This window comes from Trachinotus anak, unplaced genomic scaffold, assembly GCF_046630095.1.
Source record: "Trachinotus anak isolate AG129_WGS33_773 ecotype Australia unplaced genomic scaffold, CSIRO_AGI_Tana_v1 ptg000010l, whole genome shotgun sequence".
NCBI classification, from domain to species: Eukaryota; Metazoa; Chordata; class Actinopteri; order Carangiformes; family Carangidae; genus Trachinotus; species Trachinotus anak.
This window is the reverse complement of record NW_027273861.1, coordinates 4,578,491-4,602,500: the sequence shown is the minus strand read 5'-3', so window position 1 is coordinate 4,602,500 and position 24,010 is coordinate 4,578,491. Positions and strand designations below refer to the sequence as shown.

General features: G+C 41.2%; 3 protein-coding genes across 3 annotated transcripts in view; 1 reads left to right on the top strand and 2 right to left on the bottom strand.

Annotated features, from left to right (window-relative positions):
* Positions 1-303, bottom strand: part of LOC139626629 (cadherin-11-like) — a 22,148-nt gene extending 21,845 nt beyond the window's left edge. The window contains exon 1 of the mRNA XM_071487038.1: positions 1-303. This exon is cut by the window's left edge and continues 769 nt beyond it. The gene's annotated coding sequence lies outside the window, so the exon portion shown is untranslated.
* A 253-nt stretch (positions 304-556) lies between these two features.
* psmb11b (proteasome 20S subunit beta 11b) lies at positions 557-4,143 on the bottom strand. The gene has a single exon (XM_071487042.1). The coding sequence runs from the start codon at positions 3,819-3,821 to the stop codon at positions 2,691-2,693; it is 1,131 nt and encodes a 376-aa protein (XP_071343143.1). The 5' UTR covers positions 3,822-4,143; the 3' UTR covers positions 557-2,690.
* Positions 4,144-4,410: 267 nt separating this feature from the next.
* LOC139626630 (protein sel-1 homolog 3) lies at positions 4,411-23,511 on the top strand. The gene is made up of 25 exons (XM_071487039.1): positions 4,411-4,622; positions 6,416-6,929; positions 7,036-7,162; positions 7,590-7,711; positions 7,884-7,999; positions 8,293-8,342; positions 9,580-9,703; positions 9,803-9,941; positions 10,092-10,232; positions 10,322-10,527; positions 10,627-10,806; positions 13,759-13,881; positions 14,045-14,185; positions 14,342-14,404; positions 14,484-14,660; positions 14,756-14,883; positions 15,247-15,330; positions 15,441-15,522; positions 15,762-15,837; positions 15,927-16,045; positions 16,229-16,350; positions 17,663-17,777; positions 18,009-18,072; positions 18,260-18,457; positions 23,164-23,511. The coding sequence occupies exons 1-25, from the start codon at positions 4,566-4,568 to the stop codon at positions 23,247-23,249; spliced, it is 3,354 nt and encodes a 1,117-aa protein (XP_071343140.1). The 5' UTR covers positions 4,411-4,565; the 3' UTR covers positions 23,250-23,511.
* Positions 23,512-24,010: the final 499 nt, after the last annotated feature.

Sequence of the window (24,010 nt, the reverse complement as noted above, 5' to 3'; positions counted from 1 at the left end):
GTGTCTAAGATTGACTGTAATTACCCCCCACCCCCCTTCACATTTCCACTTTGGTGGCATACCCTCCCCAGTGAGTTGAATGTATTGTTCGCGACGTGTTTTCCTTGGAAAATAATGGACAGTCTCTTCATTGCTGTGATTCACTCTCCCATTAAGTCTTCAGATTTTTGAGTGGGTTCAATTTTTTTTCTCTTCTGAAAAACAACTTCAAACAAGACAATGTAGGTGGTCCTGAGAGCTCAACACTGCAGCTTAAGAGAACACATGCAAACAGACAAAACACAAACAAATTCAGAAAACACCTTCATCAGTGTGACAGTGTGTGTGCTGCCAATACTCACAACACAACAGAAGTGTTTCCAGGGGACACAAAAAAGTGATGAACCTGCTGGGATGCACTTGCATGGATGCATTATAGCACATCGATGTGCACTTGTTGTTCAAGTCACAAATCACTGAACAAGTGCGTCTCAGCAAGTTCATTTTTGTGTCCGCTGGAAACGCTTCCTTTGTGTTTTGAGCATTTGCAGCTCACACACTGTCAAACTGAGGAAGATGTTTTCTGAGTCTGTTTGTGTTTTGTCTGTTTGCATGTGTTTTCTTAAGCTGCAGTGCACTGAGCTCTGAGGGCCTCGTGCACTAGAAATTTGCATCTCAGATCAAAATCACATGGTACTTTGTCTTTATTTGTAAAGTCCTTTAGATGTGCAAGATGTAAATATAAAACCATTGTAACATGAGAGTTCCCTCAAGAATGTTGGGCGAGCTGATATTTTTACACTTTGACTTGTTTTATCTCAAACTTCCTGCCATAGACTTTGTTTGTTTCTCACGTAGATGTGTTGGATATTTTTAATTTGAGGGACAGTGAGGCTGGGTGGGTTGCGGTTGCAGCACAGAAGCAGAATCCCTCTCAATACTGTAAAAAGTGATTATGTCTCAGCACATCAGTGTCTCTCGATCTTTCTTGTTTTCTATTTCTGACCAAGAAACAAGTCCTGTGATTAGTAAGCAAACCAAGCCTGAGGTCACACCTCAGATCCTTGTACCCAGCTGGGTACGGAGGTTTAATAATGCAAAAACCACTGCTCAAGCACAACACAAAGCCAAGCAGTGATCAGTGTGTGAGTCAGGATTTGAGAGCAAACTGAGACAGATTTTCAAGTGCAAAACTTATTATGAGCTCAGACTGCGTGAGAGGGATGTCAAAGAATTTTTGGAATATATCTAACTGTTGCGGTCAGATGTTAGTTAAGCGTTTTAAGACAATAAGGAAAAAATAAATAAATAATAAAACAAATGCACTGATACAGCTCAGATGTCAGGGTCTGTGACATTTCACTTTTTGGTCAAACCCAATGGAGGCTTCTCTGTTCTCAGCTGCAGTTGGCATGTGAGGAGTGGAAGCAGCCAAAAACTGAACAAAAAAGCTTTGAAAAGGGCGAGGAAGCCCCACTGCTTGCTCAAATCTTGAGTCACAGTTTGTCTTGCAGGCTCAAAACTTTGATTACGATTCTGTCCTTGTTTCCCTCATAACTTGCTCTCTGCTTCCAAGTCTGGCCCTGCAAGCTTTAAAATCCAGACCACCAAATTGGTTTCCACTTTCTGTTTTTCGCTCGCTCAGTAATTCCGTCATTAATGAACTTCCGAAGATGGGAATTATGGATGAGGTTGGGGAGTAAGGGAGGCTTTCCCCTCGTACTCTCCCAGCTGCAGACATTCATACAGTAGAACCAGTTTAAGTTTGAGAAGACCCTAATTGCTCTGATGTTACACTGGAGAAGTTGCTCAGCGTCGTCATGGAGCCCTGCCTGTAATTTGTTGTAAGGAGTTATTAACACACAGACATGCTCCCTGCACACGTGCACACATTAGCCATTAAAACCTCAGTTATACAGAGTACATAGTACAAAAATAAGCTCATCAAATCAGCATGTGAAAACACAACATTAAGCACCACTGCAGCGTTTTGACATGTAGTATAATCCATATGCTATAAAAGCACTCCTGTGTGGTGGATGGCGCTGAGCTTGAAACCTTTGGCTTCCCTCACTATTCAGGGCTGAACAGTGTGGGTGAGGGTGAACAGCTCCAGACCTTTAGCCCTAATATCCTTTGCAGAGTCATTGTCACTTGAATAATTACTAGTATGCTTAATTTACGAGCGCACCGCCCACACAGAATGAACAAGCAAGTTCAGCAAAAAATTTCATGTGTTCATTAATTTACTGACGTGTCAAAGAAACTTCAGGAGTATCCTGACAGCAGACACAAATCAGTTTGCCACAGCTAAATGTGTTCCCTTATATACAGCAATACATTATGACCTTCAGCCTCCAGACAGTTTGACTTTTTTTTTTTTTGGACTGTTCACTGTGGTCCCTGCTCCGTTTATGAGGTTCAAACACAAACGGGAGCAGGTAGTCATTATCTAACATACTTGAAATGATTCACAACGTTTTTAGCGTCTAAATCAAAATGCCAGCCAGCAGCTTTATCATCAGCACAAACAAAACATCAGCTGTTTATTAGAGGGAACGATATGCATGCCCAAATCATTTGAGAAATAGCCTGGAGGATGCAACTGCCTGTCCTGTTCATTAATTTAGTATCTGCTGCAAAGATGCCATCACGGCTCTCCCTGATGTTTGCCTTTCTTTTCTCATGCCATTTTTGTTTGTTTCATGTCTTCACTCAGACTGAGTCGCGTCCTGTCTCATCCGTCTCTCTTGTCTTTCCTTCTCTCTGTAATATTCCTCTTTCAAATCCTCTCTGTTCCTGCGAGTCCATCCCGTTGAGGTGATGTGATAGATGTCTACATGGTTTCCTGAGTATGCATCCCTGTGTGTGGCTCTGTACACTGCCTCTCTGGCTATTGATGTGGCCTCATCCACTGTCAGTCCCCATTTAACTCCTTGGTCCAGAATTGAGTAAGCATAAGGGGATCCTGAGCCCACGGAGAAGAGCGTTCCCTGCAGGCGAGTGCCATCGCTGCACACGTAAAACAGACCGGGTCCACAGAAGCTTATTTTCTCTCTGGCGAAGCGCTGTTGACCACCAGCGTTTGAAGATGAGCTCTGGGCCTTTTCCAGACTGGTATCTACAGATTTTTCCGGTTGCTTTGTTGCTTCTGTGCAACCACCAAGATCAGCCTTTGCGCCTCCACCAACCTCTCCTCCATCCCACCCACACAGCGTGGCAGCCACACACAGCTCAGTTCCCTTAAAGGGGTGAAGCATGTGTGAAAGCAGTTTGGCAGCTCCTCTTGTGGTCAACCGCCGGCCGTGGCGGAGCTGGTACAGTCGCAGCTCTCGGGACAGAATCCGTTTCCAAAGGGCGCAGTCGGCTGAGGTCCCCGAGGTGGTGCCCACCAGGTGGCTGTGAATGGGCAGGATCTTCTGGGCGGCTGGGCAGGCCACGAGTCCTGAGCAACTGGAACGGGTGTCCGCTGCAGCCAACACGCCGCCCTGAAACATGAAAGCCAGGGTGGTGGTTCCATGAGACATGGGGAAAGGCAAAGGGACAGACTGGGAGGAAGTGTAAGGAGGACTCAAAGGCAAAGAGAGGGATGGCAGGATGGAGTCCTGAGGTAAGACAGCGCTGGAGCTCTGGATGGTGCTGATCTGCCCAAACTGTATTGGACTTTCATCAAGGTACTCTGCAACTGGTATATAAAAATGAAACAGACCTGTGCTATTTCTTAAGGGCAAAGCACTCATGTAGTTACATCCACTTTTCTTCCCAAAAGGCACTGAAGAACGTTCAGCAATTACACTGTCCAGAAGGATGTCCTGGAAATTGCATAGGTCCTGTAAAGCCATTGAAAATTACTCAAAAGAAAAATCTCTCTAATCAAGTTCAATCAAAGATATTTGTATCAACTGTCTTACAAAGGTTTGTGTCTCATCTAGAGTTGTAGCTCATGTCTATTTTAACAGCAGCAGTCACCCTTTATATAGGCAAGATCAAGCTTATCTACATGTGGTCATTTATAACAGCCCATCAGCAACAGTTACTGATGCCTCGTTCCCATGACTTTGAAGCATAAACTTTCAGCAGTGCATGGGTAATTAATTTTGGCCGCGCTATCAGGTTGTTTTTCAGATTGGATTTCTTCAAAGTCTTGTGTGGGCATAGGCCAAGGAGGACATGGGGTAACAGCAAAGCCTTGGGTTGAGCACATCAAATTAAGTTAGAGTCTGAGCTCTGATGCATCACTCCCATGGAGAGTTCCCCGACCGAATCAGAAGCAAAATGAATCAAACGACATTTTGGTCAAACAGCTGAGAACATTTAACCAAGCCTGTTAGGTGTTGCGCTGTGGGCGGCCCTTTAAAGGCGATAAATAGTTTACCCTGCAACACCTGAATATCAGGTCATCCTGCATCACACAGGGTGTATGCTCACACAGCTGCCACCTGCTTTGAAACTATGCAACCAGGAGCCGAACACTGACAGAGACGCACATAACTTACTGTATCTTTATCGACTGGATTAGACCTGAGTCGAGAGGATTATATATTTGTTTTTATGTTTTAACTCATCTTCAGCAAAAAAAAATCAAAATGACTGTGATGCACACCACCATTTTTGGATATGCCTTCACTGCTTTTTTTATAATGGTAAGAGAGCTCTATCACAGCTACTATTACACTTAACCATATCAGTTGTTGAATGTGAAACTCGCCCATTCATTCTTACGAAGTTACTCATCGTTTAAAGCAGCTATAATCAATAATAACATTAAATGACAACATGTAAACATTGTGAGAGGAGCTCACGTTCCGCTTTCAGAGAATTACCACCTCCCCTCAGCGTTATGGAGGTATATGGCAAGTTTCAGCTCGTAAAGCTGCCTGCACAGCAACCTCATTGTTAAAAAAAAAAAGCTGTGTAACCCGATTGCACGCTGCCTGCACAGTTAGCAGGTAGCTGGTGAGCACAGAGGTGACAGAGATTTCTCTCAGGAATCAGGTGGAAACCGTGGAGAGTGAGAAGAGAGTAAATATTGGACTTACAGGTATGAGGTGGTGCGACATGTAGAAAATGACAACTGTTGCTAACAAGTTCTGAAATGTCAGAAGAAAGGTGGTGGGGGTGGGTTGTTGTATGTAGCTGGGGAAAGTGTATTGATGGATTTCATAGAATATGGCAGAGAATTGATAATAGAGCTTTTTATAAAGTTTTTTTAAGCCTTAATGTCTTTATGTTATTTTCTTCATCTCCTACAGTCCCCATATTTTCAGCATCCAACTGTTGTACATTGGGACCATGAGTGGGAGTTTTATGTGACTACTGGCGCGGTGGAGGGGGGGGGCAATAAACAGACAAAACCATGTGACAACACAGGCTCCACTTGTCTCTCTTAATCACACGTGGAGCTGATCTTTATAATAACCTGCATGAATTTACAATGTCTCACTCTGTCTCACTCTGTACAGACTCTCATTTATTTACTTATGAATCAAAGGTGTCGGTGCTGTTCTGGATTGGTCCACTTCAACCCCTGTGTACTTGTATAAAATGTATAAATAGGAAATTACTTCACGAGAAAAAAAGTAAAAAGAGAAGCTGAACAACCGTAACGTGAGACCCCACCATTGTTAACATTACCATTAGCATTTAATACCCTGCCTTTTATTTCTGGTTTAACTCACTTGAATACATCTCTGTCAAGTGCAACTTTTACAATTTTATTATTTTATCTTTATCACTGTCTTTATCTTTGCTTCCCAGTCGGTTTGAGACTCATGGTAGTGTTGCCTCACTTCCTGTTATTGTTTATTATGCTCTGTGTGTAAATGGGGCGATGTCTCTGTATGTGTGAGTGTATGTGTGTATGTGAGGGGTGTTTTTAATGCTTTTATTCTGTAAAGCACTTCTTATATGAAAACTGATCAAGTAAACACTGATTCTTGTGAAGATTTCATCACCTTGCCTTTAATATAACTGGGGGCTTACTTGGTGTTTTGCTGCACAGAAAAACAATCATATGTCTGTTTTCCTTTTCTCTGAGCCACAACCACTGGTACCTGGCTAATGTGTGTGGGATTGAGCAGCAGTGGACCGAACCACTGTGAGGCAGAGGGGGGGCAAGATCATTTGAAACTAAAAACTAAAAACAATAATCATGATAAATTTCAGTACATATTATTATATTATTAGAAATTAAATTGTTAGGTTTGCAATGATAAATTGAGGGGGATAACCCTCAGGAAGTCCCCCCTGGGATTTCAGCCTGTGGTTGGGGGCTCAGGTTCCAATTATGTAATTGTAATAAACTTCATGGCAGCTCCCTGATAGATTTGTCTCTGTCTGTTTCCTGTCTAATTTGTTTCAAAGACAAAGACTGCACATTGGCCTGTTTATCTTTATATGCACTTCATTTAATGTTCGTATGTTTTCCTTCACCCAGGGAACGTGTGCGTTACAAGCCATTTCATCAAAGAGTGGTGACAATTTCATAGGGTTTGACTCAGCCCCTGACAAAGTGGTAGATGGCTCAGTCGTCCGTGTGCGGCATCGGTGCTCCAGGCCATGTCAGCTTGCAGTGGAGGTGGTGGTGTCCACATTGAGGAAGACAGATTTATTGGTCTTCAGGAGGAAATGGATCAGCAGCACAGCCCGAGTCTTCAGGATCCACCAGGTGCTGTTCAGATTGCCTCCATCCATTTTATACAAGCATGACTTTTTCAACAGGAACGATTTGGAGGCAGAAAATGTGACAGTTCGTGCTTGGCTGTGCCATCTTAAAGATGGCCGTGGGCCTGGGACATACCACGGCTCCATGTTGAGGATTTATAAAGAGCTGCAGGTACCACCACTCTCAGAGCGTCCAGCCAAACCTCCCACTGAGTGCCCGTCATGGTCAGCTCACCTGATGTGGCAGGTGACCAGAAACAGGATCAATCAGTGTCCACATGAGTCAGGTCAGACCCTTCATCACAGTCATTCTCTTTTTTTCTCCATGCTCCATTTTTTTTTTTTTATCATCCAGACTTTCAAAGGTAACATGGAACTTCTGCTTGTTCACAGACATAACAGACGTGCTGAAGTTCCCCTTGGCAAGCACTGGTGAGCACTTTGGAGTGGTCCGCAGGTTCCAGCCCTTCATGGACGGAGGCCTGGAGAGAGTCCGTCTTCACGCTGTGACACAGCCCAGGTTGAGACTTCACACTTCACACACTGACCTCTCATTTAGTTTCAACGACGCAGCATGAAGAAATCTCCAGCTGGGTTCTCCAAATGTTGTATCAAACACCTCAGACTTTTTAGATGTTGAAATGCAGAGTATATAATGTGAGCGGTTTGTGTTATATCATATATCAGCAGCTTGATAAGCCGCAGGTCAGCGACTGTTTCCTTTTCAGCGCTGGCAGCTGTCAGCCAACACTCCACTTTGAGTTTTACTTTCACTCTCAATTTAAATGGCTCGACAAGCTCCATGAAGCCTCTTCACTAGAGCACATAAGCTTTTTATTTATGGCGAATGAAAGACAGAGAGGTCATTCAGCGTTTTAAATTCAGCCGTACGCTTCGCTGGCCAAAGAAATGATTTGTCAAATCATGTTTTGTTGCTTGGTTTTCAGCGTCACCTTATCTGTGTGGATCTACCAAGTGAAGCGCTGTCACAAGAAGCGCTGTGGGATCATCCATCATGTCAACAGGAGAAATTTATACGACTCTGTTCTGATGCAGCTCACAGACACAGGTGGGTCAACAGCAGCTGATGCCAGTTCAGAGGATTGGATTGAGGTGTCATGGGGTGATTGTAAGTGATGATGTGTGTTTTTGTGAGACTGAGGAACAGACTTTGTTATGTATTAATAAAGAGCTTTGGCTCTCCTGCGGTGAAGTATATGACTGCCATATCTCCTGTGTAGGGGATGTCATAATTCAGGCACGTGTGACAACAGGAGAAGATGAAGCTTTCCGAGCCGGCGCAGCGTTGCCTCTGAGGAAATGGATTAGATTAGACTGTTACATACGAGACTCAAAGGTATGGAACCTCAGTGTGTGCCTGAGGGGGGTGGGTTAAGGCGAAGAAATTAAAATGCAGCTCGGGGCAACATCTTACAGTCGTCCATTCTCCTCTGAGTTTGGTTCGGCGCCGTGGCTTTGCAGTGTTTGATTTCCTTTTGGAACAGCTGTAAGATCCTGAACTGTGGTTCCTTTCCAGCTGGGAAACTCCAGGCGATTTCAGCGTCGTACTGCAATTTGGAGTTGTTCACAGCTGAGTGGGTTTTTTTTCTGAGTGTGGAGGGCTCATGCATTATTATGTCTGACTCTCAGGTGCTGCTGTACACAACATGGGATGATGAAACCCGCAGTTACACGTACCAGTAAGACATGTTATGGATTCTTTTCTGAGATGCTTTATGTCAGTGATTTCCAACCTTTTCCCCCATGAAAACAATGGCGGCCTACATCTGACCCCATAACTATACGGAGGCCAGATAATGCTTTCTCAGAGCTGAACTGAAAACAGAATACGTTTAATTTTTTTTTTGTTTCCTTTTAACTCTTCCTGTTGCGAATCAGCTATCCATGATCATACACCAGATTTTGCCATTGATGTAATCTTTTAGCACACAATCAGACTGAGATAGCAAACAAGTATATGATGTGGTCTGGCTGCTGACAACATAAAAGTTCCTATTATTGGCTTTTCATAGTGACAGGTCTTAAAGTGTTAATATGTAATTATTCCACATTGAAATGTCTAAAAACAACTAGACCTATGTTATATATTTTGTTAAGGTGGGGATTTACATTATCCCGAATGTTTCCAGCAATTCTCAAACTTTGGTCATATTGGAACAGTCAGTTTCGTTTGGTCGCCTGTCAGTGATGTCATATCCTCTATGTGATGCTGTTGTGGTCGTCTGCCAGAAGCTCAAAATGGACTTTTATCCAGTTTTAGACACATTTTAAAGATACACTTTTTATACCTTGGTCATTTTCAACTATATATTTTAACGTGATGAAGGATTTAGGTGACTGGACATCTGTTCATTGTTTCTGCGGGTTTTAATCTGCTGGTCATTTGGAGAGGAGGAGACCTCTGTTGATAATTCAGCTCCAGGTAAAAACCTCCTGAACAACTGAAACCAAAGAAATCCAAACAAGGAGAAACTGACAGCAATGGTTGTAAAGACAACAACTCCCACGATCCCAGACTATTTCATGATGTCACTCAATGCCACTGTGTGCCTAGTGGCAGAAGTTACAAGCGTGTGTTTAATACGACTAAAAAACAAAACAAAACAAAACAAAACAAAACAAAACAAAACAAAACAAAACAAAACAAAACAAAACAAAACAAAACAAAAAAACTGTTAAATCATTAAGATAATAATTACATTTTAAAACATAAAAAAACATATTTTTTTATAATACTTTCATGAAAATTGTACCATTTTGCAATAAGTTTGCGGCCCAGCAATGGGCCCCGGCACACAGGTTGGGAACCACTGCTTTATGTCATTTTTTTGTGAAATAAACAAAACAAAACAAAGCACCCATTATCACCCACAGAGATCATGACAACGGGTCTGAGTGGTATTTAATATCTTACAGATTTCAGGACAGCATCTATTTGGATGACACTGATGGATACTTTGTGATTGGAGGAAGCAAATACATGCCAGGGATCCATGGGTATTTTGGGCCTATTAAATACTATCGCTTCGGAACTGAAAAGGTAAAGTGCCTGCTCTCTAATCACTAGTCAGATATCATAGTTTTGTTTGTTTTACTGCTGTAAATTCCAGTGTGAAATGCAATGTTATTCATGTTACAGATACAAAATCAGCTTCACCCCAAGGCAACATTACAGGAACTGGATAGGACTCACCGCGAGTGTCAGGAAATAAAAGCATTTACAAAAGCTTTTCTGAAAGAAGTGACTGAGAGTCACCTCTTGTCAACAATCAGCAAAGGTGAAATAGTATCTTGACAAGTCCTTTAAAAACAACTGCTCCACATGGGGCAACCTCATATAGGTCTAATATTAAAGGCATCAATACAACTCCTGCACACCTACTAAGTATGGGAAGAGCAGTGTTGACAGATTTTGTGTTTTATTGCAGGTGTCTGTACGCCTCTCTTCATAAAACTGTGGGGTCACATTGGTGAAAAAATCTGCACACAAACATGGAGCTGGGAGACGGCACTTAAATACAGCTCGCTCTTCCATCTCTTGCAAACAAAAGAGGAGGAGCTCAGAGCAGGTGTGTTCAGTTGTTTGCGCTCTTTGTCACCACTTGCCGTACGTAAGAGGGATGTATGATACAACTCACACAGCTGTGCTTCCCTGCAGGATCTCTGGGCCTGAAGGACCTCAGGACTATTTTGTTTCAGGAGGCAGTTGGTGCAATGTTCCCTGCGGATCAGACGCAAATTAAAGTAACATCCAAATCAATGTCTCTGCTGCAAGTATCGTCGTGCTTTGGAAATCACAAAGCGTCACTCTTGCTGGCCTCCATCTACCTCGCTGGCCTGGGACACTCAGTCGACCAACAGCTGGTAGTCCATGCTTTCCTCGTACTCTAATATCTCTAAAGTCTCTACATGAACGTTGTGTCTGTAACGATGGCTGATGATATTGACACCTGTGTGTTTCAGGGCCATGTCTATAGTCTGATTGGTGCATCAAATGATAACCGTTTCGCCCTGATGCATGCAGGGTACAAGCACACACAAGGAATTGACGGCTTTCCTAAAGACTTGGACATGGCTTATAGCTACTATTCCAATGCTGGGACACAGAGCTGCACTGACAGTTCCAGCATACATCACAAAAAGGTATGTTTTAATGACTGAAGTCACTGAAAAGAACTAGTGGCAGGGCCAGTCCATGTCTTCTGTATGGACAGTTGCCTTGAAAGTGTCTGAACAGACATTTTTTCATTTATTATATATTTATTTATTTAATTGATCAATAGTAATTCAGGTAAGACAACGGCACACAACACGTGAACTTTAATACAACAGGCAAATATAAAAAATGAAAATAAAAATGAAATGAATGAATACACAAGCATATTAACATATTCAGTCATATGTGGTAAGGGAAAAATTACACAATTTTCCAAAAGCTAATTACTTGTTTTGATGTTTAGTGAACCAGTTCTAGGAGAAAAGGTGAAAACTGAGGAATTGATTTGACAAATTTCTGTTTGTGGATGAAGAATTCTGCGTTGAGAACAACAAAGTTATGCAGACATTCAAGAGTGCCATTATTTCAATTATCATCTTAGTAGCAAATAATATCTTTAAGGTTAAAGGAGTAGAGAGGGTTAGCAGCCTCAAAAAAGTGAGACTCTAGATCTCTCCAAAATATCTGGGATATTTCACACACAAAAAATAGGTGACAATTTGTTTCTAAATCATGTTGACAAAAGGAACAATAGGTATCAGTGTCTGAAGATTTAGCAGTAAGATAACTAGCAGGGTATATAGTATTCAAAATTTTAAAATGAACTTCATTAGCCTAGCTTGCCTCTGGGTACTGCTTTTTTCTACACTGTGGTGTATAACCAGCTACCTGCAATACTAGTGACATCATCATTAGCCTCAGCTATATTTTGTCTTTTGTGCTAATTAGCAAATTACCATGCTAACACACTAAACTAAGATGTTGAACATGTAAAACATGCTTGCTTAACATGAGCATGTTAGCATTATTATTGTGGGCATGTTAGCATGCCCATGTTATTGCTTAGCTCTGAGCACTGCTGTGTCAAAGTGCAGCCTCACAGAGCCGTTAGCATGGTTAGACAAACCCTGCATTCATGTGATGTCGGAATAATCTGAAAAATTGGAAAACGAATTTTGGTACAAGACTTGCTCAGTTTCTGACATCATACACGCAGAAACGGTGCAAATTCACTTATTGCATATCATTAGTTTTTTACTAATATTTAATTTGAAGTATGGTATTCGGTTGTAACTGTCCACATATAGTGACCTAGATTACTCAGGACAATTAATTATTAGCAGTAACCCTGATAGGTCCATGTGTTTTTTGATTATAAAGCAGGTCTCGGTTCTATATTAATACTGTGAAAGTATCAAAGCCTCAGTCCACAGAGAAATGCACACAGCCTGTATTCAGAAACTGAGCCTTAAAACCAGCCGTCAGGACTTTGTCATGTCACAACAAAGCAGTCGCCACACTCAGACATGCTCCAAGCTCAGACCACCTGGACCCACCATCCAACCTTACAGGATCTGGTTTTTGGTTTACCTGAAATCTGCTATATTTGAAGCAGATTTATATATCTGATTCAGATATATACAAATATATCTTCTAATGGATATCAACACTTCAAATAAAACACAGGGTAAGTGTAAAATATGGGACCTTTTAGTTACAGAAATACTGGAAACAGTTTTCACACTCTGAGAAATAAAATACAGCACCTCTTCTTTGTCACATCCGTATTGTTTCCACATTCTGACATAAACGCACACAACCACACCAAAGTCGGGAAATGGGACCATCCGAGGAGCATATGAATGCAGCATTTATCTTGTTCAGTCAAAACAGACAAAAGTGAGTTTTAACGGTGCTGGTAGTTTAATCAAACATACAGATACGTTTCTCTTTTAATTCTTGGCAAAAACTTTTCTTTTCTCTCTTAATTCTTGGCAAAAACATGAGTTTCCTTATTCAAACACACAGACTTCAACATGTACATAGGCAAGCAAATGCATTCATATAAACATGCACAGACACTTATTGTGTGCAGGAACATGATGACAGTGATACAAAAGCTGCTGTCTCCAAAGCATGATTAATAGTGTGTTTGTTAGCCAGTTGGATCAGAGTTGTACAGGGAGAATAGTTGGGTCTTACATCTCAATTTAGAAATGTGAAGGAGGTAGCCGTCCTGATGAATAGAGGGAGAGCACTCTAAAGATAAGAAGCCTGCTATGAGAAAAGTCTACCTCAGACCTTCATATTTATTCTTGGAATATTTAAATAAGCTGCACCTAATGAATAGAGGGTTATGAAGACAACACAAAGACTTCACTGGCTTCTCCAGCTTGAATAGGCAGCCACTGCTCTGAGAAATTTATTACTGGAGTTTCTGGCTGTGGCATTTTGGCCAACTTGGAAACTTGCTGTTGTCCAGAGAAGATGACAGAACAATGATCCATCTGGAGCCAATGAAAACCCATTTTATCAGCGCACTACGGTGGCCCTGAGAGCTCAACACAAGCATGGATGTATTATAATGCTTGCATTATAATACATCTGAGCTGGTTTGAAGTGGGCTGGACTCAGATGAAACTTCTGAGCTCCAAACAGGATGTAGCTGTATTTGAATCACAAACATGGTCATGCCGTTGTTGGTTTTTGTTGCCTGCATTGTCTGTGAAATGTTTACATACCACACCCACATACTCCTGGGAGATTAGTTGAGTGTTTGAAATGAAATAGATAATACCTAACTCAAACTAATGTTATGGAGAAACCAAGTCTTTAGAGCCTTTAAGGAAAACAACGTCTCTGCATCAGCGACAGATGGAAAGGGTCAAGTGCAGTTTTTAGTCAGAGATTCAGGCTGGAGACAGAACACCTGTAGTGGTGGTGACAGAAAGAAGCAGCTTTGATATAATAGCACTAGTAACATCAGCAGCAGTTGTATTAGTAGAGCAGTGGTTGTACACATAGTTAACAACAGTGGTATTAACGGTGTTGGCAGTAGCAATAATTATGCAGATGTTTCTGTTTGTCTTTTTTTAAAGCAATACACACCTGAACACATCTATCTAAACAACCAGGAGGATTTAGACAGCCTGACACATGAGACCACTGACGTCTTTCAGTATGTGAAGCTCCAAGCAGAGAGAGGAGACATAGACGCTCAGGTAGGTGTGGTAGATTTTGACTTTCTGTAAAGATGAACCACACAAATTGTATGTGAGTGTATGAGAATGTTCCTGTAAAAACCTGAGGACGAGTTATTTCTCCTTTTTGGTCTGCAGACAGAGTCAGTTTTAAAATTAACACAAACACTCTTATTATTTTTAGAGACGTCTGGGAACAATGCTTTACTGGGGACAATATGGGGTCTCTAAAGACATAGTGAGTGCAGCGAAGTGGTTTCAGAGAAGTGCTATGCAAATGAAGGATCCCACAGCGATGTACGACTACTCCATCCTACTGATGAAGGTGCTATAACATTGTAAAACCAGCCTATTTTATGATTGGATTGAAGACTGGATGTTGTGTGTGTGTGTGTGTGTGTGTGTGTGTGTGTGTGTGTGTGTGTGTGTGTGTTTGTGTTTTGACAGTTATTGATTCACTGATTGATGCTGATTCCTTCAGGGCCAGGGAGTGAAAAGAAACTTCACCAGAGGTTTTCAGCTGCTGAAGAAAGCTGCAGCGATGGTATGTGTGTAGCAATCAGTCTGTGTGTTTACAGAGCACACCTTCACTATGAATACCAGCGTCTGTTTCCTTGCTTTAGGGCTCAATTAATGCCTTGAATGGTTTGGGCTGGTACCATGGGATTGTACTGAACGACCACAAAAACGCGGTGAAATATTATGAACAAGCTGCACTGAATGGGAGCGATGACGGCATGTTTAACCTGGGAGTTTATCATCTCAGTGGGAAAAACCCAAACAACCCACAGAAGAATGAGGTTTGGCTCTGACCCCTTGTCAAAATGTAGTTTATATGATACGATCTGATGTGCTGCGGTCGATGAGCTGATTATATTTTCTATATGATCGACAGATGGCTGCATTCCAGCAGTTTCTGAATGCATCTCGCTTTGGTCACGCTGCTGCATCAGTGGAGGCAGCTTGGTACCTTTCAACAGGAAACCTGGAGGGGGTGTCTCAGGATGTGGAGAGAGCTGTGATGTAAGAGGCTTTCATTAGCTTGGTGAAGAAAGCTTTGTTATGGGCTGTTGCACTGTAGCCCGCAGCTCAGTGGCAACTAATTCCAATGACAGTGGCTAATTCAAGGTCAGAACCTAGTATTTGCATATCTAAAAATAAGAGCGACTGTCACCACGTTATTGTCTGGCACAGAGTGATTCTGCTTACCAGTGTTCCTCTGGTATCTTATGAATTTAAAGAAGCTCCTGCTGCAGCCGTGGAGGCTTTTTTTAGAATGACCTCAACAAATCAGAAACTATTTTTAGATCATATTGAAATATTTTCTGTTTATGTGGTGTAAGTTAAATTCCATAATTCATTAGCCATCCTTTACCCTCCATGCAGAATGCTTAAAAAGGTCTGCGAACAGAACGGACACCTTGGATTTATGATCAGAGAGGCTCTCCAGGCCTACCTCCAGGGCTGGTGGTAGGGACATTTATTTCAATGACTTTTCAATTGTCCTCATTTAATCATTTTCTCTGGTCTTTACTATTTGTCTTTGGTTCTTCACATGTGTTTTATTGTGTTGCCAACAGGCAGGAAGCATTTGTCAAGTATGTTTTGGCAGCTGAAACTGGTCTGGGTTTTGCTCAGAGCAATGCTGCACACCTGTGTGAGGTATACATGTGTGCGTTGTTTTTCAGATGTGTCTGCTTTTAAGCAAATACTACCTGTTCTTTCAACTGGGAGTTTAAGCACAATTCTCAGATCAGTGACATTTGATTGAAGGTCTGAAGCGCATAATTCCAGTCACATGCTAAAAGAAGAAAACAAAGCCGGAGTGAAATTATTAGCAGTAGATAACATAACATTGCTCTGCTCTCTCTCTCTCACCCTGCAATCATTGTCCAATGCAGGAACTGGATCTCAGTTATGATTGTCAGTGGAGATATCATAACTACTCTATATTAAACTATGATCCCCATCCGTCCAGTGAGTTCCTCTCATTTCATTTCGCTTTAACCTCTCCCTCTCCCTGTCAGTCTGGTCGATGAACAGCAAGTATTTATCTTCTTTTATAGCTCTGCTGAAAATGGGAGACTACTACTACTATTCCTCCAGCACACGAGAAGACTCATTATCCTTGGTTGGTCAGGCCGTATCGATGTATAGCAGAGCAGCTCTAGCGGGCAGCCCTCAGGTGACAGATTTACTTGGGCTGTAATCTCATCACCCAATGATAAACTTAATTAAACTTCCACAGGCTAAGGCCATCGCAATAAAAACACCAAACAGAATAATACAGTGTTATTATTTCTAAGTCTTTCTCAGTGAATAACCCAACAGCCTCCTGTTATGATTTTATTTTCACACCGACCCACAGGGAATGTACAACTTGGTCGTTTTGGCACAACAAGGACACGTTCTTCCACTGAGCATCCGTGACTTGTTCAATGTGTCACATCGTGATGAGGAGGACACTGTGGTGGAGAAGATGTTAAAAAGGTGTTTTTTCCATTCATAAACTGCCACAATATTATTATTAAGACATTAAAGCCACTATAGGCTGCTATTTTGAGAAAGAAAATGTGATAAGATCAAGATCAATGTTTGAGCACATGCACCAATCCAAGGCTGTTTATAGTATGCAGAAGTAATGATAGCAGTAATATGATGTGCTTCTTTTATTTTAACAAAAATATGATAGTTTGATATTTGTTATTACCAATGTAGATGGTTTAGAAAGCTTGGTTTCTGAGGAATAGTTTGACATTTTGCAAAATACTTATTTGCTTTCTTTCCAAGAGTTATATGTTTGTCCATTAAGTATAAAGGCACAACCAGCAGCCAGTTAGCTTAGTTTAGCACAAAGACTTGAAGCAGGAGGGAAAAGCTAGCCTGTGGTTTCGGCAATTGTATAGAATAAACAAATAAGACATAACATGTTATTTGTGAGACTTAGAGATGATGATAGCTGGACTTTGTTACCTTATGGGCAGGGCCAGGCTACCCGTTTGTCCCCGTATCCAGTTTTCGTGCTAAGCTAAGCTAAGCTAACTGGCTACTGGCTGTAGCTTCATATGCACTGTAGGTACAAACATGAGATAAATCATGCAAGAAAAGCAAATATTTACTAAAATGTCATAGTCCTTCAAGGGAAAGTCAGTTCTAACAAATGTTAGCTGTTGTTATTGCTAAATACATCTGTGCTGGACCCCTGCTCTTGCACTTACTGCTCACTGACATCATCCTTTCGCTTGTTTGCTTTCTTTCTGAGAATTAGATGAGAAGATTGCTACCACTCACATATATATCCACTAAGGCGCAACCAGCAGCCGGTTAGCTTAGCCTAGCACAAAGACTAGAAACAGGTGGGGAAAGCTAGCATGGCGTTTTGGCCTTTGTATAGAGTAAACAAATAAGACATAACATGTTATTTGTAAGATTTAGAGATGATGATAGCCGGGTCTGTTGCCTCATGTACAAGGCCAGGCTACCTGTTTGCCCTGTTTTCAGTTTTTGTGCTAAGCTAAGTAGCTGCTGGCTTTGACTTCATATTTAATGCAGGTAAAGACATGGAATATATAATGAAATAAGTCTTGGGAAGAACGCAAATATTTACTAAAATGTCATAGTCCTTCCAGGGAAAGTCAGTTCCAGCTAATATTAGCTGTTGTTATTAATACATCTGTGCTGGACCCCATGTCTGCTCATTCATGTGATCCTTTCGATAACGTACTTCTGCTGTTATTTTGGCAAACACATAAGGGTCAATATCGCTGTGTTATGTATGTAACACATTTTCCATTTTCCTAAGATGTGTGGAGAGTGAGTATGAGGAAGCAGTAACACCCTGTTCTTTAGCTCTGCTTGGAGTCCAGATGGGAAAAGCCTTGAGGAGAATGACTCAGAACGGTGCACAGCTCCTCTTGGTAAGCACAAGACAATCAGCTATTACTGTATGAGAGAAAAATTCAACACACCGCAATCTGCACTCTTGCAATATATTGCCCCCCTTTGATAATTTGATAACCTTTAATTATTGAAGTATCTGAAAATGCAAATAGTTTCATCATGAATAAGACATTAAAGCCACTATAGGCTGCTATTTTGAGAAAGAAATGTGATAAATTATTCAAACCATTATTCTCATTTCTCTATAGGCATATGCTTCTCTTCTGTCTGTCTGTGTCCTCACTGTCACTTTGCCATTTCAGAGCTGTCTTGGTAAGTAATGAGTGCTATTCACCATGTGCACGTGTTTGCCACAAGATGGTGTAATTTCCCCACATATTGTTGTCTTACATCTTGCTCTGACTTGCATGTCAGAAGAAAATCAATGTAATGTAATCATGTTTGTTTACTGTGAAAAGTGTCATTACCTCTTTTCATCCTTCTCTGCAAATTCACACAGAACAAAGGGCTCCCAGACGCCGTGTGGTTGAACTGAGGGCAAGGACATCATCTGTCAGCCAAGATGGTGTCAACTTGAATAGAGAGCAAGATGGCATCATGGGAGGAACCGACAGAGTGGCGGGGAATCTATGGCTTACCGTACTGAATGGCGAGCAGTGGCTCCGGCAGACCAGCGATTTAGCTATGACACTGTCAGGTGTGTGCCTATGTGCTTTCTGGACCACATTCCTCTATCATCTCCTATGACATACAATACCCAGCACAGTGACCCAATAGCCACAGTAAAAGCCCCAGACACTACATATTGTAAGAGCATACATTTAGCAGATGAGTTACAGCAATATTCATGTGACACATTTGTGTTTTGGAGGCTTGTGACTCATTTTAAGACAGGAAGGAGAGAAGTGCTCATCAGAATGTGTATATCTCCTTTATCAGATTTTTTTGATAATGTTTCCTCAATAACCATCTTCAATTGTTTTGTTTGTGTAAATAAATTACTTATCATGCAGTTCATTTAAGTAGTGGCGAATCCAAACAGGAACTTTCATTATCGATGGCGATGTGGTGCCAAGGAAGTATAGTGAATTGTCTGTTATGCAATGTTTAAGTCCAATAAAAATATTTCCACACTAAATATTTTTTTTAAAAAACAGTCAATTTTAATCAGAAAGTGGGACTGCTGAGACCGACAGACAAATACCCTGATGGCTGCACATTTAAAAGCAGAAAGCCTCAGTGATGGATGTGTCAGGAGATGTAGTGCCGGAAGCTGTGTTCTAATAGGTCAGCTATTAAGGCTTGTTCCCAAGCCTATCAGTGACGTGTTGATGATAAGTGTCGCACAGGAGACTGGACATGCAACGACAGCATGCAGGGCACTTAAACATATTGTCCAAGGCCATAGCGATGGAATTTAAGAAGTTATTGATTTAGTCTCAGGTGCTACTGGTCGATACATAAGATAAGACTTTATCAGTTTAAGCCATCGCCGTGGGAGACAACAAATGTTTGACTTGAAAGGATAAGTTACTATAGCGATGGAAGACACACCCTTAGAGTTTTGCTGGAGTATTAGTCAAAAACTAATGGCCCTCTGTGGTGCTGTCGTTGCTGTGTTCATAACGATATCATTATGGGCAATATCCGTTGAGGGATTTTGTTTCTATGGCTGCCAACAAACATGAGGAATAGGCAGTGTTACTCAGTTTTTAACAGTTATTTACAGCTCTGACTGGCTGTTGTGATGATGTGCAGTTTATAGCAGTGAGTGTTGTTGCCTAGAATTCATGGAGCTGTCATTAGTTAAATAAGGAGTTTCACAGTGTAAACAACACCATGTGGAGCTCATTCAGTTTAAAGTGAAGACTGTGTATAATTTGGGGATGGACTGATGATCTCCCTCTTCCTTCTTCTATCTCTGTCCCTTCTGTTGTCTGTGTCTGTCTTTTTCTTGAAAGGGGCAGGCCACCAAAACAAAAACATTGCATACTGCTCCACATGTACTGTAGTAATCTGTTTTTTGTTTTCCATGATCATCACGGGTGATATTCTAAAGAAAAACAGCTCATAAATCAACTTAAGGTGCCTTCAAACTGAATTTAATCTGTGATAAGGAAATATTTTAGATACTCTCATCTGTGTGAAACAATAAAGTCACTTTGAGAAGTATCTGTTATGCAAGACAGATGAATTTCCAACAGCAAAACTTTTCACTGAAATAAAAACAAGCCTTGGAGTTCACAGAAATACTAGAAGTGTGTGAGTGCTTTGAGCTAAATGTCAGTATGCTAACATGCTCAAGCTGATGTTGCTAACATGCTTATCCTATACAGGTATTATATTCACCATTTCTTTAGCTCGTGCTTTGCATGCTAGCATTTGCTAAGTAGCATTAATGCTGCATGTGTGTCATTATTCCAAGGCGCGTAGTCCTTGCATTAACTTTTACCAGGTAAAGAGTCTAAATTAACTATTTTTATTGTATTATGTATTTCAGCAGTAAGTAAAACCAGATTCAAACACCATGGATTTCTGTGCCAAATATTTCATAGAAATTCCTCTCATAGTTGACATTTTTTTACCAGCGGTGCTGAGTTTTTATCGATGGATATGTTTCATGGTATGCTAATATACTGTAAGTTGTGGTTGTGATTGCTAAACAGATCTATGCTGGATCTTCACGTCTGCTGTTGCACATACAAAATTACTCTTACTCATTATTAATTATTGATTCATTCTTATCATTTCACCACTAAATTAAATTGATTTACAAACCATAAACATTGCATTAGGATTTTTAGCCAAGTCACAGTTGTAAGGCTCAAAGTCCAAAAATCCTTAATCGCTGAACAAGACAATTGCTAAAAATCAAAAGTGCATCAGCAAATGGAAAATCTAACGCTGTATTTTAACTCTGCAACATCATACATGTGTTGCAAGTTCTCTTTCCAGACTCAAGTTAAACAGAAAAAATATTGTCATCTAAATATGGAAAGAATTATTCAAGTGGTTTTAAATTATGTGGTGGACAGTTATTCCATTTGATTGTTTAATGAGTTGGTAACACGCTGATTGGTGTGACCTTGAATTGCAAAATTGGTAGGCACTTGATCAGTATTACAGACAGAGACGCTCAATTGATTTCTCCTACAGTTAAATTAAACTCCCACTGAACCCTCTGGAATATTTGATTAAGATGGAGGGGGAAAAAACTTTGACCAGTAGATATTCTTGTAAAGAAAAAAAGCCACATATTTAACTTGTACATGTTTCAAAGTCCTGTGGTTTCAAACAGACTGGGTTCACGTGTTCATGGCATGAGTGCAAATATCAAAACACACACACACACAATCATGCATGCACTATTAATCTTCTACAGCTGTAGAGAGCAATTTTAGTCACTGTAACTGTTAATGAAAGAGTTCATTATACTATCTGTTCCCATATAATTTCTTCTTTTCACTATTAACGGATAACTGAGTTGTATATTACAGACCAAGAACAGTAATAGTAACAGTACGGTGGCTGTGAGGGGCTGCAACGTCAGCTGCAGGAGCTCAGTATACAGATTTTTTTCCCAAACTCAAAAACAAAAACTGTGGGTTTTAATTGTAATCACACCACCAGGCACAATACCCTAATGTGTCATTAGTGTATTGTGCCTGGTGGTGTGTGTGTGTCACACACACACACACACACACGCACACACACACACACACACACACTAAAAGTAGAGTAAGGGATTCTGATCTGATACACAAATTCAGTGATGAAATTCAGCTGCTCCTTCACAGCCCTGGCTCTGTAAACAGGAAATAAACAAAGTAATACAATACTGTTTGGGCCAATCAGTGACTAGGGTTTTCATGCTTGTGCAAAGGACAAGGGAAAGAAGAAGAGAAGAAAGGAGATGGGAAAAGGGGACACTGGGAGTAAGAGACGGTAAATCTGGGACGTGCTAATGGATAGTGCCGATTTAAAGATTACCAGGGGAAGGAGAAGGAGCAGTCTACCCTTCTGTTTTGAATGGGATTGATTGGGACTGCAGTTGAGAGACTGGCGGTGATGTGATGTGATGACCGGGCGTACTCATCGCATCATCAAGATGGAGAGATGGCTGAGGAACGGCCAAAGAGGAGAAGATCAGAAGAACAAAACTTGAGAAAGAAGTACAACAATCAGGCAAGGGTGAAGAACAGTGATGACATCAGTGATGGAGACTTCACATGGATTTGATTGGTTGGATGCATAACTCAGAAGTTCTCTCTTCTGTCACGGTAGTTTATTTAGACAGCTAACGCTTGCTAGTTTTTACTCTGTTTAGTTTATGGTGCTTTGTTTGTGTGCCTGTTGTGTTGCGTCCATGAATTTAGGGGGCGGAGCTTCTGAAGGTGCGGCTGTATTTGTTTTGCTGTTGAATTCAGAATTTATTAAGTCTTTCTCCAGCATTGCATCGTTCACCTTTAATTTACATTTATTGTCCTGGACTTTAACCCCTACCCCCCCTAGCTTTAAATCTAAATTATGGGGACTTGCTAATTGTCCCCAAAAGGATGTTGAGTCCCTACAATGTCACTGTGTAAACCGATTTATGTCCCCACAGCATGAGTAATACAGTACAAGCCAACACAAACACACACACACACACACACGTTAGTGGTAACAGACATTATTGGCTGCAGGCAGCCTTGGGGGCAGGCACCCCGGGAGTCTAACCACTGGCCCTTAGTCTTGGCTGACCAGAGGCTGAGGCCAGTGGTGGTCAGAGGCTGCTGGCCACAGGGCTGAATTTCATAAATCTAAAATATGGGTGCAAATGCAGCACTTGAATGCGAGTGAATGAATGATACCACAAGTTGAAATAAGACAGGAATGTTATCAGGATTTCTGGTGCCCTACAGGACAAGCTTTTTTTCACACAGTATCAGCAGATTAAAATGATACAGGCCCAGAGCCCTGATTCAAAGCCTGAATGCCACTTAGTCTAGAAATGTCATCGGCTAATTAAAAGTACTGAATGTTCTCAGCACACAGTCCTGATGCACTGTGCACAGACTGAGTGCATCTGAGCATCTGAGTTGGTACGGGAAGCCCTGAGGGGAAAACATGTCACCGCCCACATTGGTAACAGTAATGTCACAGCTCATGTACTGGAGAGTGATTTTATCTACACTGAATAAAAGTTGTGATCCTTCCATTGCAATAACTGGCTGTGTGTGCAGTAGTCAGCTTACTAATAATTCTGAAAAGGCATGAGTGTGTGGGGGAAGGCAACTAGCAAGTTGTTTTCAGACTCAGTGGGAGGTTGTTTACTGGAACCAGTTCAGGGGAGCTGGTACGTATTCAGGCGCTGTTCGTAGAATTTCTTTTTAATAATTCAATATTTCTTCTTCTTGCCAGATACTGCACCTGAATGGTTTGGTGATGGAGGGATCACGGTCCAGACTGGACAGTTTCACATTTTATGTTCTCCAGGCTCTGTTTGAAATGAAATCATGGACAACACATCTCAGCCAGAGCTCAGCTTTTCTTAACCAGTGGTTTGCATCTTGTGGTGAATCCTTTGAGGTCATGGTCATGAAATCTTCTCTTGATGGTTGTAAAATCACAACTTGGGACAAGAGTTGTTGCAAATTACCAATAGCTATAAACTCTCTGTGCAACACATCAGTTTCATGGTTGGTATTAGAACTATGTTAAATTGCATTGTCCCTATGAAATAAGTAAATAAACTAACATGTCCACCTACGTCCTGAAGAACATTTTTGACTTGATACTTTTCATCACCATACAAATGATTCTCCAATCATCCACAGAACCTGTGAACCCTGGTCTACCAGCTCATTTGCTCTTTTTTCCCCTTTAGCTTTTGAACCCTTGTCCTTTAATTTTTATGTGTAATAAGGGCTACATCTCCCACACAGTGAGTTCTCTATTGATTTCTATATTGATGTAATGTACTCAAACTAAAGAGATTTGGCACTTTTATTGTAGTATCAATTATTTTATATCAAAGTGAATGTGCTGAAGCTTAGAGCGTGAAGAACAAACTATATGTAACGGTCCAAATATTTAAGGTCTAGATTGCGTGTAGACTTTCATACGGTTCCATTCATACATTGCACCTGCGTCTCCATAGGGACCCTTATGGACAAATAGACACAGAGGGAATGCTACCACTAATTAGCTACCGCTAAGAGTTGAAAATCAGAAAAACAGTGGCGTGAAGCAAGGCAAGCAGTGTCTT

Coding starts and splice junctions, on each gene's coding strand:
- psmb11b (XM_071487042.1), bottom strand. CDS start 3,821: ATGGCTTTACAGGACCTATGCAATTTCCAGGACATCCTTCTGGACAGT.
- LOC139626630 (XM_071487039.1), top strand. CDS start 4,566: ATGACTGTGATGCACACCACCATTTTTGGATATGCCTTCACTGCTTTT. Junction 10,807..13,758: donor CCAGCATACATCACAAAAAG/GTATGTTTTAAT, acceptor CTTTTTTTAAAG/CAATACACACCTGAACACAT. Junction 15,838..15,926: donor CTATGATCCCCATCCGTCCA/GTGAGTTCCTCT, acceptor CTTCTTTTATAG/CTCTGCTGAAAATGGGAGAC.